At 46.7% G+C, this 20,318-nt stretch overlaps 1 protein-coding gene across 1 annotated transcript in view; it reads right to left on the bottom strand.

Annotated features, from left to right (window-relative positions):
- Nucleotides 1-305: 305 nt before the first annotated feature.
- LOC308696655 (trace amine-associated receptor 13c-like) overlaps nt 306-20,318 on the bottom strand; it is a gene marked incomplete at its 3' end in the record, with an annotated part of 29,392 nt that continues 9,379 nt past the window's right edge. The window contains exon 3 of the mRNA XM_081375543.1: nt 306-569. Within this exon, the coding sequence (XP_081231669.1) occupies nt 306-569 (264 nt within the window). The remainder of the gene's footprint in view (nt 570-20,318) is intronic.

A 20,318-nucleotide genomic window follows, 5' to 3' on the forward strand; every position in this document is an offset into this window, starting at 1 on the left:
GGTGTAGCACGGTCTTCCACCTTTCCGTCTCACCGCGGGTGTAGCACGGTCTTCCACCTCTCCGTCTCACCGCGGGTGTAGCACGGTCTTCCACCTCTCCGTCTCACCGCGGGTCTTCCACCTCTCCATCTCGCTGCGGGTGTAGCACGGTCTTCCACCTTTCCGTCTCACCGCGGGTGTAGCACGGTCTTCCACCTCTCCGTCTCACCGCGGGTGTAGCACGGTCTTCCACCTCTCTGTCTCACCGCGGGTCTTTCACCTCTCCTTCTCGCTGCGGGTGTAGCACGGTCTTCCACCTTTCCGTTTCACCGCGGGTCTTCCACCTCTCCGTCTCGCTGCAGGTGTAGCACGGTCTTCCACCTCTCCTTCTCGCTGCGGGTGTAGCACGGTCTTCCACCTTTCCGTTTCACCGCGGGTCTTCCACCTCTCCGTCTCGCTGCGGGTGTAGCACGGTCTTCCACCTCTCCGTCTCGCTGCGGGTGTAGCACGGTCTTCCACCTCTCCGTCTCGCCGCGGGTGTAGGACGGTCTTCCACCGGGGTCCCGGCCCCACCGTTGGGCATCAGTCCCCTTTTCTCCAGCTCACACTTACGAAAGAGAAGTATACTTCAAGTTAATTTTATGAAGTATACTTAAGTAATGTTCAAGTATATTTTTAAGTATACATTATGTAGTAAGTATACTAATATCAATGTGTACTTGCAGTAAACTTGTAAGTGTACTATTTTAATACCACTTGTGACTAAATTGGCCCACTTTTAGTATATATAAGTATATGTTTAAGTGTACTATAAGTATAACAGTAGTAACTTTAAGTGCACAACTAGTGCATAATTGCATGTATACTTATGGGTATACTATGTTGTGCGTGTTATGGGTAAACTACTAGTTTAGTAGTTTTATACTACAAGTTTTCTTTAAGTGAATTTAACATTATACTTATAGTTTACTATTTATATATAATTTTTGCACTTGCAGTAGGCGTTTACTTCTGTAACGTCCACGGATCGAAGACGAAGATCAGGCGAAGATACAAAATAGCAAAGGTTTATTAATAATAAAGAAAAACATGAAACAGTGAGTGTGTGCTCAAACATTGACCGACAATAGACTGGTGAAAGACAGGAACTTAAATACACAGAAGATAATGACTAATAACAGGTGATGGAAATCAAGGTGATAGACTAATTAACCCTCTGGGGTCTGGGGTTTTTTTGGGGTCCTTGAGATGTTCTGACATGCCCTGACATTTGTGCTTTTTTCAGTTGCTTATAAACATATTATTGGCAAAGGTGTAATTACACTCTATTTAGCACAAACAGGGCTACCATAATATGTGAACAACTTGCATGTACATGTTTGTATTTTTGATAGAATAATGTTTATGCATGTTTTTTTTTCAAAAACAAAAAACTAAAGTTTCTGAAATAAGGCCATAAAACACATTCTAAATATATGTAAATTTATTATGTAAATAAATTTATTAATAATTTATTATAAGATTTTTTTCTTCAAAATTATGTGAAAATCATCCTGCCTAATCATTCACATAACACAATACATTGATTTAAATCTTGTAAAACACTTTTTGTTTGGAAAGGCCATATGCGGGTGGGCGGGATTCACACCTGTGGAGTCAATGGGGCCCGCATAATGAGGCTGCATACGTAATGAGCCTTTCATTCAGGTGTGTGACTGAGCCACAAGAATGCAAGGACAATATATAACTGGTTTGTTGTTTTTATCCACAAATTTTGCTTGCAAATTGTACAATATCCAAGGTAAACATGTCTAGTAATTGTGCAGTTAATTGTTCTCATACTGTATTTTCAGATTTGGAATATATTCTCTTCCCAAATGTGTCACTAATAAAGCATAATAAAATTATTTAAAGAGAAGGCTTATAATGACCTTTTAAGATTTTGTTTACATCTATCCTTATATATATATATATATATATATTTTTTTTTTTTTAAGGTTATACAATTACAACAACATTTAAAATTGTAACAATATTTCCAGTGTAATCTTTCTTTGTATTCGCGATTCATATTAAAACAGTATTTTTGCCAGCTGAAGTAGCTCCACAACAGCGCGCATCTGTGCGTTCATTCATTCATAGAAACGCGATTCATATTTAAACAGTATTTTTGTCAGCTGTGGTAGCTCCACAACAGCGCGCATCTGTGCGTTCATTCATTTACCGAAACGCGATTCATATTTAAACAGTATTTTGCCAGCTGTAGTAGCTCCACAACAGCGCGCATCTGTGCGTTCATTCATTCATAGAAACGCGATTCATATTTAAACAGTATTTTTGCCAGCTGTAGTAGCTCCACAACAGCACGCATCTGTGCGTTCATTTATTCAGATTGGAACAAAGCACACAGCATCATAAAGTACATAAGTCTGAAAGTGAACTCGCGGTGTGTGTTATCCAGCTGATGTGGGCGTTTCACAGGTTTGTTTGGATCGCCTCACATTTGCGTTTGAATAGCGCGCGCTCTCCGTGGGCGGAGCACATTAAAACTTAATGAGCTGAGATGAGAACGACTGACATCTCTCTCTTTGCATACATATTACATAAACTGTGAATATTTGTTTTTTATAAAAATTACTTCATTGAAAAGAAGAGAATTCAAGCTTCATGCCTGTGTGACTGTATGCCTGTTTGACTGAGTATTCGCTGAGTTACAGTTCATTTTCGGACGCGTTTCAGAATTGACTTCACTGACGGAGAGTAGGCAGAACTCGCATCATGTTTATTTTTCTTTATTTGGCGAAAAGCACAACACTTTGTTTTTATTATGAGCATACACAAAAAAAATACACACTAAACAGGATCGATTGATGTATAACACAAGCATATAAGATAAAAATTAATATTTTTTTTTTTTTTTTTTGCACTCATACAGAAAAAAAACAAGCCTATCGCGCCGGCGCGATAGCCGACCTCAGGGGGTTAATAACACACAGGTGATTGAACTGAACTAATGACGATGATGACAGATCGGGCGGCCACGGCGGAGAGGACTTTTCTGGTGGCCGTGGGCCCTTGGGTGGCCAGGGCGAGGACATATGGCCCCCCCCCAAAAAAAAATTCTCTGGGAGAGTGACGCCGTCAAGACAAGCCTCTGGGACAGGAACTGGGACCGGGACATGAACAGTCTGCTGGACGGGACCAGCGGTGAGGGCTCTGTGCTGGACGGGACCAGCGGTGAGGGCTCTGTGCTGGACGGGACCAGCGGTGAAGGCTCTGTGCTGGACGGGACCAGCGGTGAAGAGGGCTTTGAGCTGGACGGGACCCGCGGTGAGGGCTCTGTGCTGGACGGGACCCGCGGTGAAGACTCTGTGCTGGACGGGACCAGCGGTGAAGACTCTGTGCTGGACGGGACCAGCGGTGAGGGCTCTGTGCTGGACGAGACCAGCGGTGAAGGGTCTGGGCTGGACGGGACCAGCGGTGAAGGGTCTGGGCTGGACGGGACCAGCGGTAAAGACTCTGTACTGGACAAGACCAGCGGTGAAGACTCTGTGCTGGACAAGACCAGCGGTGAAGGGTCTGGGCTGGACGGGACCAGCGGTGAAGGGTCTGGGCTGGACGGGACCAGCGGTGAAGGGTCTGGGCTGGACGGGACCAGCGGTGAAGGGTCTGGGCTGGACGGGACCAGCGGTGAAGGGTCTGGGCTGGACGGGACCAGCGGTGAAGGGTCTGGGCTGGACGGGACCAGCGGTAAAGACTCTGTGCTGGACGGGACCAGCGGTGAAGACTCTGTGCTGGACGAGACCAGCGGTGAAGACTCCGTGCTGGACGAGACCAGCGGTGAAGACTCTGTGCTGGACGAGACCAGCGGCGAAGAGGGCTTTGAGCAGGGCATTATCACAGAAGATCATGACTAATAACAGGTGATGGAAATAAAGATGATAGACTAATTAACAACACACAGGTGATTGAACTGAGCTAATGACGATGATGACAGAACTCAAATGAAGACCGTGACGATGAAACTAACATAAAGTCCATGAAAACCAACAGAAAATCTCAGAAAACCTGACAACTACTATGTTCAAATTTTATTTTTTATACTTGAAAAATACCTTTAACTGTAGCCTACTTTAATTTTAAAAACATTTTATTAGCTTCATGCATCCTTTTTTATCAACACTTGAATGTCGGTAAGTTTCATAAATAAAGGCAACATTTTAAACAAAAAAGATGAGAAAATCAAATTTTTGTCAAAGACTACGCCTTGATCAGATTCAGAAACGATGAACAAACACAGATGGAGGAGATCGAGTCCAACACCCCCACAGCTTCAGTCGTTTTCTCTTCATGGGTTACGCTTCATTTCATTTGGAAACATTAAGCAGTTTTGATTTACACTGTTTAACCCTCAGGGGTCTGGGCTGTTTTTGGGGCCCTTGAGATGCCCTGACATTTGTGCTTTTTTCAGTTGCTTATAAACATATTAATGGCAAAGGTGTAAATTCACTCTATAAAGCACAAACAGGGCTACCATAATATGTGAGCCACGTGTATGTACATGTTTTCATTTTTGAGAGAATAATGTTTATGCATGATTATTAAAAAAAAAAAAAAAAAAATCTGAAATAAGGCCACAAAACACATAGTAAATATGTGTCAATAAGACTTGAATAATGGATGTCCTCGCCTAGTGTTCTTTCTTCAAAATTATGTGAAAATAGTCTTGCTTTATCGTTCACATAAAACAATACATTGATTTAAATTGATGTAAAACAGGTTTTGCTTGGAAAGCCAATATGCGAGGGGGCGTGAACGAGGAGTGGTTTACAACTTAGAACACCCACTCTGCATAATGACTCTGCATAATGAGCCATTCATTCAGGTGTGAAACTGGCTGAGCCACAATGCAAGATATATTTAGAAGAAGACTTATATTGACCATTTAAGATTTTGCTTACATCTATCTTGTAAATATGTTTTGCCATTTTATTAAAAAGGTTACAATTACAACAATATTTCAAGTGTACTCTTTCTTTGTAAAAAAAAATGATATAGGCCTACATTTTATCTATGTATTCATTACTTTCATATTTCGCCTGACTGTAACATTGTTTTCATGAAATATTTGGGCATATTGTTAATTTGCAGTTTAATACGTTGCTTATACAAATAGCCTACATTTTATTTCAGCATATTTCAGTCGATTTTTACTCATCTCAGTATAGCAATACAGTTTGCTGAAACATCATCATTCATTCACACACGCGATTTAAATTTAAACTGTCTTTGCCAGCTGTAGTAAACAGCGCGCATCTCTGCCGTTCATTCATTCATAAACAGAAACCCACGTGAAGAAATTCACGTGAGAAGTGTCACATGTCTGTCCCGTCTTGTTCTGCACTTGGGTGTCTGTTTTGTTGTGCCATGTGTTTGTGTCATTGTTAGCCCCGCCCTACTTGTTATCTGATTATTGTTTGAGTTCTCCCACCTGTTCCCCCTGATTAGTTGCCCTTTATTAGTTCCCTCTTGTTTGCAGTCTGTGTGGATCGTTGTCTCTGTTTCCCCCTGTGTTATGTCTTGAGGTTTTGTCTGCCTTGTTTTTCCCCCACGAGGGAGTTTTGGTTTTCAGTCTGTTTTGTTTATATTCATTAAAAATTTCCTTTTGCACTTGATTCCTCGCTTCACCTTTTTGACTTCCCATGACAGAACGATCCACCAAGATGAGGAGTCAGCAAAGGGATTCCTGCCCTCACCTGGAGCGAATCATGGGACTCAGCAGTCTGGTTTCCCTCCGGCAGCAGGGGACCAGGGTGAAGGAATTCGCCCAGAGATTCAGCGCGGCAGCAGAGGGACTCGGGCTTGGGGATGTAGTCCTTAAAGACATATTAAATCTTTGTTTGGATGTTCCCTTGCCTCAGTGGGAGATGAAGGGGCTGGAGATTTTAGATTTGCCGGGTTTCGCTAAGTATCTCCACCATCGTGCTCGGTGGGATACATGGGACCCGCCTGCATCCCCGCTACCCAGCCCAGAGAAGGCATCGCCGCTGCCCAGCCCAGAGAATGCATCGCCGCTGCCCAGCCCAGAGAATGCATCGCCGCTGCCCAGCCCAGAGAATGCATCGCCGCTGCCCAGCCCAGAGAATGCATCGCCGCTGCCCAGCCCAGAGAATGCATCGCCGCTGCCCAGCCCAGAGAATGCATCGCCGCTGCCCAGCCCAGAGAATGCATCGCCGCTTCCCAGCCCAGAGAATGCATCGCCGCTGCCCAGCCCAGAGAATGCCTCGCCGCTGCCCAGCCCAGAGAATGCATCGCCGCTGCACAGCCCAGAGAATGCATCGCCGCTGCCCAGCCCAGAGAATGCATCGCCGCTGCCCAGCCCAGAGAATGCATCGCTGCTGCCCAGCCCAGAGTTCCATCCACCATTAACTCCGTCCAGACCTGAACCGGCACCTCACCATCGAAGACGGCGGAGGAGGAGGAACTCCGGCCTCCCCAATGTCCCGGAGGATTCCGTTGCGGAGCAGCCAGAGACTGTTCACGTCACGTCTGCCCAGTCAGAGACTGTTCACGTCACGTCTGCCCAGTCAGAGACTGTTCACGTCACGTCTGCCCAGTCAGAGACTGTTCCAGTCACGTCTGCCCAGTCAGAGACTATTCATGTCAAGTCTGCCGAGCCGGTGTCTTCGGACAGGATGGCCGCCGCCGAGGGTGTTCCCGTCACATCTGCTGAACCTGTGTCTTCGGACAAGATGGTCACCGTCGAGCCTGTGTCTTCGGACAAGATGGCCGCCGCCGAGAGTGTTCCCGTCACGTCTGCCAAGCCTATGTCTTCGGACAAGATGGCCACCACTGAACCTGTTCACGTTACGCCTGTCGAGCCTGTGTCTTCGGACAAGATGGCCGCCGCCGAGAGTGTTCCCGTCACGTCTGCCAAGCCTATGTCTTCGGACAAGATGGCCACCACTGAACCTGTTCACGTTACGCCTGTCGAGCCTGTGTCTTCGGACAAGAAGGTCACTACCAAGACTGGGTCTTCGGACAAGATGGCTGCCGTCGAGCCTGTGTCTGAGCCGGTGGTGTCTGTTCCTGAGCCGGTAATGTCTGTTCCTGTTCCTGAGTCGGAGCCAGTGTCTGTTCCTGAGCCAGAGCCAGTGTATGTCCCGGATCCCGTGTCTGTCCCTGAGTCGGAGCCCGTGTCTGTTCCTGAGCCTGAGCCCTCAGTGACCGCGACACTGGCCATTATGGCCACAGCCATGTGGTGTGTGTGGGCTACACACACACTTGAGCCGGTGGTGTCTGTTCCTGAGCCGGTGATGTCCGTTCCTGTTCCTGAGTCGGAGCCAGTGTATGTCCCGGAGCCCGTGTCTGTCCTTGAGTCGGAGCCCGTGTCGGTTCCTGAGCCGGAGCCCGTGTCGGTCCCTGAGCCGGAGCCCGTGTCGGTCCCTGAGCCGGAGCCCGTGTCGGTCCCTGAGCCGGAGGCCGTGTCGGTCCCTGAGCCGGGGCCAGTGTCTGTTCCTGAACAGGAGCCAGTGTCTGTTCCAGTGTCTGTTCCAGTGTCTGTTCCTGTGTCTGTTCCAGTGTCTGTTCCAGTGTCTGTTCCAGTGCCTGAGCCGGTGGTGCCTATTCCAGTGCCTGAGCCGGTGGTGCCAGTTCCAGGGCCTGAGCCGGTGGTGCCAGTCCCAGTGCCTGAGCCGGTGGTGTTTGTTCCAGTGCCTGAGCCGGTGGTGTTGGTTCCAGTTCCTGCGCCCTGGCCGCCCGAGGGGTCTTCACCGCCCTGGCCGCCCGAGGGGTCTTCACCGCCTTGGCCGCCCGAGGGGTCTTCTCCGCCCTGGCCGCCCGAGGGGTTTTCACCGCCCTGGCCGCCCGAGGGGTCTTCACCGCCGTGGCCGCCCGAGGGGTCTTCACCGCCGTGGCCACCCGAGGGGTCTTCACCGCCGTGGCCGCCCGAGGGGTCTTCACCGCCGTGGCCACCCGAGGGGTCTTCACCGCCCTGGCCGCCCGAGGGGTCTTCACCGCCCTGGCCGCCCGAGGGGTCTTCACCGCCGTGGCCGCCCGAGGGCTCTTCACCACCGTGGCCGCCCGAGGGGTCTTCTCCACCCTGGTCGCCCGAGGGAAAGTCTCCGCACTGGCCACCCGAGGGGAAGTCTCCGCCCTGGCCGCCTGATGGACTGTTTGTGTCTTCCGTTCCGCCCTGTTCTGTCCCTCCCGTCCCGCCCTGGTCTGTTCCTCCCGTCCCGCCCTGGTCGGTTTCTCCAGCCCCGCCCTGTTCTGTCCCTCCCGTCCCGCCCTGGTCTGTTCCTCCCGTCCCGCCCTGGTCGGTTTCTCCAGCCCCGCCCTGTTCTGTCCCTCCCGTCCCGCCCTGGCCTGTCCCTCCGTCCCGCCCTGGTCTGTCCCCCCCGTTCTAGTGGAGTGTCTGGAAGCCACTCCTTTAGGAGGGGGTTATGTCACATGTCTGTCCCGTCTTGTTCTGCACTTGGGTGTCTGTTTTGTTGTGCCATGTGTTTGTGTCATTGTTAGCCCCGCCCTACTTGTTATCTGATTATTGTTTGAGTTCTCCCACCTGTTCCCCCTGATTAGTTGCCCTTTATTAGTTCCCTCTTGTTTGCAGTCTGTGTGGATCGTTGTCTCTGTTTCCCCCTGTGTTATGTCTTGAGGTTTTGTCTGCCTTGTTTTTCCCCCACGAGGGAGTTTTGGTTTTCAGTCTGTTTTGTTTATATTCATTAAAAATTTCCTTTTGCACTTGATTCCTCGCTTCACCTTTTTGACTTCCCATGACAAGAAGGAAAAAACTTACTAGTATTCCTCAGCTCGCTCCTCGATATACCCGCACTTCTGGGGGACGTTTTCCATTATTATTCCTCACAGCTGCAAGACGGTGTAAACAAGTAATGATCTGAATAAACTTGTGTTTTCTCGCGCTGATATGGGGGCGTTCACAGGATTGCGTGGATTGCCTCAGTCATTTGCGTTTGAATAGTGCACGCTCTCCGTGGGCGGAGTCACATTACATCTGAATCAGATGTAATTAGCTCGACTGGAATCGCTCTCTTTTAATACAGATTTCACAAGATGAGAATATTTGTTTTTTATATAAATTACTTCATTAAAAAGAAGAGAATTCAAGCTTCATGCCTGTGTGACTGTATGCCTGTTTGACTGAGTATTCGCTGAGTTATTGTTCATTTTCGGACGCGTTTCAGAATGGACTACACTGGCAGAGAGAAGGCAGAACTCGCCTCGTGTTTATTTTTCTTTATTTGGCAAAAAGCACAACACTTTGTTTTTATTGTGAGTATACACAAAAATAATACACATTTAACAGAATCGATTGATGTATGAAACTTGTTTTGTAAAATCAAAGTCAAAAGAGTATTTCGGGTCTCAATTCAACTCATAAGGAAAAAAGCGAGCAGATCACGCCGGCGTGATCTCCGACCTCTGAGGGTTAATGTTTGATGATCACGTTATTTTACATTTGAGTGAGCAATCTTCTATCACTTGTTTCAGCTTCTTCTCCAGTGTTTTGATCTGGAGATTCTGTACTAGAAGATGTTGTCATAGCGCCCCCTACCGTATAACAGTGAAAACATGGATAGCTGGAAAATTCAGTCAATGGTGGGGAAAGAGTAAAGTATAATTAAAGTAAATTTCTATGTGCACAACCAGTGGACTAGCCTACCCAAAAGTTCAGATATTTTAATCAATATTTTCAAACAATTTAAGTTTCATAAGACTGTATATGAAAAACTATGTTAAACTTTTCTCTCAGTATAAGTCAAGTACACTTAAGTGTAATTAAGTATATTTCTGAGAAGTATAGAAAAAGTAGACTGAAAGTATGCTTTCTTATTTTTAGTTGAAAAGAAGTATAGTAATAGAACACTTGAATAAACATACTTTATTGTATGTTTATTCAAGTAAAACATACACGCTGCACGCTTTTAATTATTAGTTAAGCATTAGTAAACAGTCAATTTGTCATTTATAAAGCATTAATATACAGTAATAAGTGGTTTATAAATACAGCTATAAATGCTTTATTCTTGATTTATAAGCATATCTATAATGTGTTTAATAATTGTGTTTTCATACTTTATTAATGATCAATTTATCATTTCTAAATGAAGAGTATTGCATTATTTACAGTCCGGTTATTTAGGAGTTGTCAGTGGTTCTTAGAAAATGTAAGTAAAAGATTAATAAACGGTTGAAATACATATTATTATTCAGACATATAGTAATAGTTACTTAGTGTGTTAATAAATGCTTTATTAACATATTTCTACTGTAATTCAGGGTTAATTCAGGTAGTTATAAAGAATTTAGTAGGGGTCAGTTAACTATTTTTGTGAGCTCATCTAAAGTGAGGACTAGTTATGCCTTGTAAAGCATTTATAAAGGAGATTTAAAGGCTGTTAAATATTTCTATGTTCTGTATCACTGTGTTTGTTTCCTATTTCTGTTTAGAAGATAAAAGATAACTAGTCTTTAAATCTCCTTCATAAACGATTTACAAAACATAACTAGTCCTCACTTTAGATGAGCTCACAGAAATAGTTAACTGACCCCTACTAAATGCTTTATAACTACCTAAATCTATTACATTTACTTACACTTTCTAAGTGATCTTATTAATCAATGACAACACCTAGTTTGTAAATAATGGTAAATAATGTAACTGGTTTGTAAATAATGCAATACTTTATTTAGAAATGATAAATTGATCATTAATAAAGTATCAAAATACAATTATTAAACACATTATAGATATGCTTATAAATCAAGAATTAAGCATTTATAGAGCTATAAACTGCTTATCAATGCCTATTAATGCTTTATAAATGATGAATTAACTGTTTAGTAATGCTTAACTAACTAGATGTACCGCATCGCGGTACAAAATATGACCGCCGCTCAGGCCTGCACTGGCTTTCCACAAAAATAAATGACATGGAGTAATTTGGCTGTATTGCGTGTTTATGTATATACCTAAAAAAAGTAGTAGTATGTGCATGTCTGTCTGTGTGTGTGTGTGTGTGTGTGTTTGTGTATGTGTGTGTCTGTGTGTGTGTGTGTGTGTCTGTGCATGTATGTGTGCGTACATGTGTGCGCGTGTGTGTTTGTGTGTGTGTCTGTGCATGTGGATTTGTATGTGTGTGTATGGGTGTGTGTCTGTGCGTGTGGATGTCAGTGTGTGTGCATGCTTGCGTTTGTTTGTATTCCTGCATGTGTGTGTGTGACAGTATCATCCTAAACCAGCAACCCTTCGCTCAACAGCACCATCTACAGGCCGATGAGTGTACAGTCACTAAATGTGCACATAAATGAATTTATTTTATTCCCCCCCATGGATGAAATTCTACGAAACTTAGCAGAGGATACCCCCAGAGGATGTCAAGTTAATCATACACATGAAATATGGTGCAGTTCTGAACATCTCCACTGAAGATAGGGGCGATTAAAGCAGAATAATATTGCATTTTCATTTTTTATGGGAGGGGCGCAAATCACAAATGAGTGATTATGGGCTAGGTTGATGTGGGCCCTTAAGAGCAACATACCATAAAAATTTCTTCATCCTCGGTGCCACGGTTCAGGTAGTTATTTAGGAAAAACTTAATTTTTTGGGGTTTGGGGGGGGGCCCAGCGCGGGGGGGGGATGGGGGGGATGGGGGGGATGGGGGGGGGAGTGGCCCCCGGGGACCAAACGAAATTTTTCCGTAGAAGTCTAGTGGGGCTACATGCCCACCAAATTTCATGTTCCCCGGTGCTTCGGTGTCCCTGGTATCGTTGACGAAATATTTACGGGGGCCCCAGCGCAGGGGGGGAAGTGGCCCCCAGGGACCAAATAAAATTTTTCTGTAAAAGTCTAGTAGACCAACATACCATAAAAATTTCTTCATCCTCGGTGCCACAGTTCAGGTAGTTATTTAGGAAAAACTGCATTTTTTGGGGGTTTGGGGGGGCCCAGCGCTGGGGGGGAGTGGCCCCCGGGGACCAAACGAAATTTTTCCGTAGAAGTCTAGTGGGGCTACATGCCCACCAAATTTCATGTTCCCCGGTGTTTCGGTGTTCCTGGTATCGTTGACGAAAAATTTACGGGAGCCCCAGCGCGGGGGGGGGGGGGGGGGGGGGAAGTGGCCCCCGGGGACCAAACGAAATTTTTCCGTAAAAGTCTAGTAGACCAACATACCATAACAAATTCTTCATCCTCGGTGCCACGGTTCAGGTAGTTATTTAGGAAAAACTGCATTTTTTTGGGTTTGGGGGGGGGGCCCAGCGCGGCCCCCGGGGACCAAACGAAATTTTTCCTTAGAAGTCTAGTGGGGCTACATGCCCACCAAATTTCATGTTCCCCGGTGCTTCGGTGTCCCTGGTATCGTTGGCGAAAAATTCAGTAAGGTGACAAAAAAAAAAAAAAACTTTGACAATCCCTATATGACCACTTTCGCTAGCTACGCTAGCGGCGGTCATAATAAGCATGGAACCAAACCAGTAACGCTTTATAATACATTAGAGCTATTAATCATTATGACCGCCGCTAGCGTAGCTAGTCCCGATACCAGGGACACCGAAGCACCGCGGAACATGAAATTTGGTGGGCATGTAGCCCAACAAGACTTCTACGGAAAAATTTCGTTTGGTCCCCGGGGGCCACTCCCCCCCCGCGCTGGGCCCCCCCAAACCCCAAAAAATGCAGTTTTTCCTAAATAACTACCTGAACCGTGGCACAGAGGATGAAGAAATTTTTATGGTATGTTGGTCTACTAGACTTTTACGGAAAAATTCCGTTTGGTCCCCGGGGGCCACCCCCCCCCCCCCGCGCTGGGCCCCCCCCAAACCCCAAAAAATTCAGTTTTTCCTAAATAACTACCTGAACCGTGGCACCGAGGATGAAGAAATTTTTATGGTATGTTGCTCTTAATGGCCCACATCAACCTAGCCCATAATCACTCATTTGTGATTTGCGCCCCTCCCATAAAAAATGAAAATGCAATATTATTCTGCTTTAATCGCCCCTATCTTCAGTGGAGATGTTCAGAACTGCACCATATTTCATGTGTATGATTAACTTGACATCCTCTGGGGGTATCCTCTGCTAAGTTTTGTAGAATTTCATCCATGGGGGGGTATAAAATAAATTCATTTATGTGCACATTTAGTGACTGTACACTCATCGGCCTGTAGATGGTGCTGTTGAGCGAAGGGTTGCTGGTTTAGGATGATACTGTCACACACACACATGCAGGAATACAAACGAAAGCAAGCATGCACACACACTGACATCCACACGCACAGACACACACCCATACACACACATACAAATCCACATGCACGGACACACACACACAAACACACACGCGCACAAACACACACGCGCACACATGTACGCACAGGGTTGGGGAGTAACGGAATACATGTAACGTCGTTATGTAATCAGGATACAAAAATCCAGTAACTGTAATCCGTTACAGCTACGTCAAAAAACGTAGTAATCAGATTATAGTTACATTTTGAAAAAAGGGGGAATACTTTCAGGATTACAATGGTTTAATTTGAAACTAAATAAATAAGTATTTTGGCATAATAACATTATATGAAGCGCTGCTTGATTATACAGTTGTTCCTGGTTCTGTTGACAGTAATGACTCACGTGTGCCACGCGCTGGTGCATGCGCAAATAACAGCTGTCTACAATCTCCTCAGACGCAGATTGAATCACTGCTGCTAGTAGAAACGATGCTGCCTGCGGGTAAAATCGCTTTTAATTCATGGAAATTCCGCTGCTATTTTGTAGAAATTAGGAGAGTAGCTTTTTTAGTACCCAAAATGTCCTTTCTTAATCTTTTCTCGCGTAACGGGATGTTCGCTGTCTAGGTAACGTAGGGGAACTCCCACTGCCAACGCCCCAAGTTCAGTCAGGCAAATTAAGAAAGATCACGGCTTTAGTCAACATGTAGGCCTATTTTAAAATAAACTAATATGTAGATTGTGTAAAAAATGTAAATGTTGCATTTTTATTTTTTTGTTAAAAATTAGTTAAAAATAAAACAAAATAATCTGTAATACCTTACATTAGCCACTAGATGTCTGTATAGCCCTTTACATAAATATATATTCAGGCCTGTGTGTATATTTAGCAAATATTGTACACTGGACCAAATTTTTAATAAATACAAGTTTTTTTTGTTTGTTTTTTTGTAATATTAATTCTTGCTTGAATTTATTTATATACGTGACTTTGAAGTAATCCAAAAGTAATCAGTTACATTACTTTCATATTATAGTACTTGGATTACGTTACTGAATACTTTTTTTATGAAGTAATTTGTAACTGTAACGGAATACATTTTTAAAGTAACCCTCCCAAGCCTGTGTACGCACACATACATACACGCACAGACACACACACACACACACACACACAGACACACACATACACAAACACACACACACACACACACACACACACACACACACACACAGACAGACATGCACATACTATTACTTTTTTTAGGTATATACATAAACAAGCAATACAGCCAAATTACTCCACGTCATTTATTTTTGTGGAAAGCCAGTGCAGGCCTACGCGGCGGTCATATTTTGTACCGCGATGCGGTACATCTAGTTTGATTTACTCTATAAGCTATTCCTCCCGAAAGCTTGTTACTATATAAACTATATGTTAGTTTATAAGACAGTGTGTAATATTATGTTTAAAAAAAAAAGGATTTAATAGTATAATTATGTATGATTAAGTTGGTGTACTACATTTGAAATGGAGAAGCGCGCGCCTTCACAGAGCGAACAGCGAACCGAAACCGGATTAACATTTTCATGGATTAATAATTTAAATTCTGCTCTGTAACGTTACCTCATACACAACTATTATATACTGCCAGAGAGGACTGTGACACATCGTCATGTGAACGACTTTTGGTACCGGTTTTGACATGTTCTCACTAAATAAATTATTGTGATTAAACGTGTATGTCTGTTGTTTTTCTTTATAATTGTAGTTACGTAGTTTTAAGAAATGGTTAGGTTTAGGGGTAGGATTAGTGGCTCAAACTATCTTTTAATGGTAACGTTATATTGTTAATAAAACTGCCATTTCCCTACACACGTCCATTACTTTTTATCCATGGGTATGTTTAGGTTTGGGAGTAGGGTTAAGGGATCTTACATTTATAATCTATAAAATGTTCTTATAATCTACAAAATGCTACTGTGTTTTCATATTGCAGTTCCATAAATACTCTGAGTCAAAATGTTGAGAAAAATAAAGCTGTTTCCCTTTTATGCAGTACTCTGGGACTTTTTACTGTTTTAATAATAATAATAAAAGGTTAAATGCAAACTATTTTTCACTTTTTCTGTCTAGTAAACAGTAGTTATAGTCTTGACTCTAGAAGGTAAAATCTAGAACAGTATTAGACTACTTTTCTTGAGCTTACAATAAGGTAAATACACTTGAGATGATGACAGGATGGAAAATGATGGCTTATTATGGCAAAAGAGCACTGCCTAATACGAGTCAGGAATGCTAACTTCAAGACATTTTGTCTCAAAATGCCAGTTTCCAATCTTATTTCAAGTTGGTGGTGACTTAAATCGAGAACAGTGTAACAATTATAGAACTAAAAATTAGTTAAATACACTTGAAACAAACTGACTATAAATGACTATAAAAAAATGCTACTTTTTAGGGGAAAATACTATTTTTGAGCATGACAAGCTTATTATGAGACACAAAACATCACAATACTAGTAAAATATAGCTAAAAATGTGTTCTCTTACGAGAGGTTCTCTCGTATTGCGTAAGTTGCTTACGCATCGGGAAAGTCTTCTTTCTTCGAGATCTGAAGCCAAAAATTATCCTTAATTTTGTATTCATTGTCAACGCAGTGCGGCAGCCGGCAGACCTAGGCAGGCTGTATAAGCGTGCTCATTGGCTGCTCGGCGGCAACTGCTTAAGCCTTTCAGTGAGCGCTCTGATACGTGGCCTCCAATGAGGGCGCTTCGCGCCCTCTACACCCTTCTAACCATCAGAATGGGTGTGGCCAGCGTGTATATAACCAGCGCTCACAGGCTAAATATCTGATTTTCTTGTCTTCAGCGACGCTCTTCTCATTGCTGGATCTTGAGAGCCGCCGCCGTTGAAACCAGCGACCAGCAAGCTTAGGACAGCGCCTGAGAAAGCCGGCCGTCTTCGCCGCCTTCAGCCATCCGTGCCTGCTACGCTATCCGGCAACATATCCTTTACATTATTACTGTATTCTAAAAGAGCACGAGACGATTTGTAAAACACGGCTCAGCAATGGAGACCGCCACCTCTTCTGCGCTCTCTGCCTGGGCCGCAGGCAGGCCACCACCGCACTCTCTACAGGCGGCTGCCCCGAGTGCGAAGAGCTTTCAATGTCGACCCTGCGGGCTCGACTTGAAGCTTTCGACCAAGCTGTCGCTCCGCCTGTCCCTGCCAGGCCGCGCAATAAGAAGCGCCGCTCGCAGAGACCACCGGAGACTGTTGTGACTGAGGAGCTCGCCGGAACCTCTCCCTTGAGCTCTCTCTCGCCCTCTCCCTCCCGGCCGCTCAACCGCCGGCTCTCGCCCGCGCCGCATCAGGAGATGAGGCGAATGTGATAGATACCCATACTCTCCCTCTGTTCGAGCCGTGTAACTGCGCCGCTCTCAAGGGATGGCAGAAGCGGACGGTCTCGGAGCGAGTTTCCTCTTTCTCTGTTCGAGCCACGCAAACTGCGCCGCTCACAAGGGATGGCAGGAGCGGACGGTCTTGGAGCTCTCTTTACGTTACAAGAAAGCTACTCCGTCCTCGCGCGTCACTTACCGGTGAAAGGGGAACATAGTGTTTTCGTCCCGCCGTGGCCGGACTATAACCTAGCTAATGTATTCTCCCCTGTGGCTCAGTGGTGGAATCTTAGACTTTCACGCTAGAGACCCGGGTTCGATCCCGGCTCTCGCAGCAGACAAAATTTATGCTGTTCGCTTCTCCGAGCTCGCGGCCAGTTTTTCTTAAATACAGAAAGCAAGCCCGCTCTCTCCCTTGTTGGGCCGCGCAGATTGCGCCGTTCACAAGGGATGACAAAGCGGACGGTCACGAGCAACGTTCAGCGCGCGCGCCTCACTCACCGGCGAAAAGAGAAGAGAGTGTGTTAGTCCCGCTGCGGGCGGACAACCTTCAATTCTCACACATTTCTCAGTCCCCTCTTAAGTTCAGGCGGCTGGAAATATTACTATTGCAGTAAATGAGCCTGTTTTAAATACACGCACGCCTTTTCTTACTTACAGAAAGCGAACCCGCCTCTCGCACCACACCTACACATTGTGCTCGAGTATTTATGAGCGTCTAAACACGAGAGAAGAAAAGACGGTTAAGTCCCGCAGCGCTGCGGCAGGACCACCGTCGAAGCTTCACGCTCTGTCAGTCCCCATTGCCACGGCTACTGCAGCTGTTTACCTCGCAGTCAACGAGCCGGTATATTTACCCGCTCACCTGCGTGCAACCGCCGCTCTCACGGCAACCCAGACAAATTTCAAAAGAGCATAATGTCTGGTTGCATGGCTGACGCCGTATGTGTTTCAAGTGCAGTGAATGTGCCCACGTTTCTGTGCTCACCCCTGTACACAAGCACTATACATCCCGTGTCTCTCACAGAGCCCACTCTCATAAAGCAGGCAAAAGCCGCTTTAGTGTTAAAAGTAGGTCACGTGTCCACTTCTCCGTGCCCACACCTACTCACTGCCCGCTCTGTCACACGGCCTCGCACGACCGGTCATGTTTTGAATGTAAGTCCTGTGCCCGCCCTTGAGCGCTCACACATACTAACGAACATTTTCGCCCCCGATGCCGCCATCGCGCGTCGCGCCTCACAGTATATGTTCCCCGTCCAAAGCCACCGGGACACTGTGTGTAAAACGGCCAGCTATCGCTGCGTGCGATCCGCCGTATCTAAGCACCAAGAGCGCGCGCACTGTGCCCGCCCCTGAATGTAAGTCCTGTGCCCGCCCTCGAGCACTCACACATACTAGCGAACATGTTCGCCCCTGACGCCGCCATTGCGCGTCGCGTCTCACACTAAGTGTCCCGGTGGCTTTAGTGTGTAAAACGGCCAGCTATCGCTGCGTGCGATCCGCCGTATCTAAGCACCAAGAGCACGCCCGCCCGCCCACCCACCCGCCCGCCCGCCGGCCGCTCCATTTCGAGCTCTCGAGCCCGCGATGCGCGGCGATCGGAGCCCGGAGGCCAATCTGCCCCTGGCTGCACACGCAAAAGCGTGGGAAGCTATTCCAGGCGCATCAGAATGGGTGCTAAGCACAGTAAAAATGGGCTATACTCTGCAGTTCGCTCGCCGCCCTCCGCGCTTTCAGGCGCGTATCGAGACCAGAGTGAATGGAGAAGTAGCACATCTACTTCGAGCAGAAATAGCACACTTCTGGACAAAGGGGCTATAGAACCGGTTCACCCTTCTATGAGCGAGTCAGGCTTTTTACAGCCGTTATTTCCTCGTTTCCAAGAAGGACGGAGCTCTCTCGATGTTGGATCGGAGATATTTGAACAAAGCTCTTATGAGAAGACCGTTCAAAATGCTCACAACCAGGCAGATCCTTGCGCAGATTCGCCCGAGGGACTGGTTCATCTCTCTCGATCTGAAAGACGCGTACATTCAGATCCAGATAATACCCCGTCACAGGCCATTCTTGAGATTCGCCTTCGACGGTCAGGTATATCAATACACCGTCCTGCCGTTTGGCCTGTCTTTAGCACCCCGTACATTCACGAAGTGCATGGACACGGCTCTCGCTCCCCTGAGAGGGCAGGGAGTGCGAATTCTAAACTATCTGGACGATTGGCTGATTTTAGCACAGTCAGAGGCCGAACTCATCCGCCACAGAACAGTGCTTCTCAGCCACCTAGAAAGCCTGGGGCTTACGGTCAACTGGACCAAGAGCTCGCTAGTGCCCAGTCAATCAACCTCTTTTCTGGGTTTGGATCTGGACACTGTAGCGATGACGGCCCGCCTGTCGACACAGCGTGCGCGTTGCATTTGATGCCTGGCCGCATCCTTCCGGCCGGGCAGCACCGCACCTCTCAAAACATTTCAGAGGTTGCTGGGTTGTATGGCCTCAGCCGCAGCAGTGCTTCAGCTGGGTCTCTTATGAATGCGCCCGCCACAAGCTGGCTGAATGCCCGAGTGCCTCACAGAGCATGGGCTTCCGGCGGCATCCGAATCAGAGTGACTCAGAGCTGCGTTTCAGCACTGAAGCCCTGGTTAGCGGCCAACTGGTACCAGCGGGGAGTGACAATGGGAGCTATCTCACACCGCAAAGTTATCTCGACGGACGCTTCCACCTCAGGTTGGGGCGCTCTTTTCGAGGGCAAACAGGTTTTTGGCCTGTTGTCAGACCAGGAAAAATGCCTCCACATAAAGTGTTTGGAGATGATTGCGGTCGAGTACGCGTTCAAGCGCTTCCTCCCATTCATACAGGATCACCATGTGCTAGTCCGCTCGGACAACATGTCCGTGGTATCCTATGTGAACCGACAGGGCGGTGTCAGATCCAGGAATCTGTGCAAGCTGACAGAACGCCTTCGCGTGTGGGCTTACCGCTCGCTGCGCTCGCTGAGAGCCACGCACGTGCCGGGCCACCTGAATGTCGGTCCAGACAGACTGTCCAGGGACAACATTCCCCCGGGAGAATGGTCCCTGCACCCCCAGACAGTCCAGTTTCTCTGGCGCCTATTCGGCAGAGCGGAGATCGACCTCTTTGCGTCGAAAGACAACGCTCACTGCCCGAAATATTACTCGAAAAGCGAGGACGCGCTGTCCCAGACATGGCCCAGCCTCCCGCTGTATGCTTTTCCTCCGATCTCCCTGTTGCCACAGGTCATTTTGAGGATCAGAGAAACGCACCACTCAGTGCTTCTGATAGCCCCGCGCTGGGAGAACCAAACTTGGTACCCAGAACTAGTAAAGCTGTCGCACTCATCCCCATGGCCGATCCCGGTGAGAAAGGATCTCCTCTCCCAAGCCGGTGGATCGATCTGGCATCCCCATCCAGAGCGTTCGTCTCTGCATGCATGGGTGATCAACGGATACCCGTTGACCTGTCAGAAGTGGTCGTGAACACGATCACACAGTCTAGAGCCCTCTCTACGAGACGGCTCTACGCGTCTAAATGGTCGGTGTTTTCCAAAGGGTGCACTACTAAAGCTTGGATCCACGGGCATGCGGGGTCCCGCGGGTGCCCTCCTTCCTACAAGAGCTGTTGGAAAAGGGCAGGTCCCCTTCCAAGCTCAAAGTATATGTGG

The sequence above is a fragment of the Scardinius erythrophthalmus genome, assembly GCF_964197995.2.
Source record: "Scardinius erythrophthalmus genome assembly, chromosome: 1".
Taxonomy (NCBI): domain Eukaryota; kingdom Metazoa; phylum Chordata; class Actinopteri; order Cypriniformes; family Leuciscidae; genus Scardinius; species Scardinius erythrophthalmus.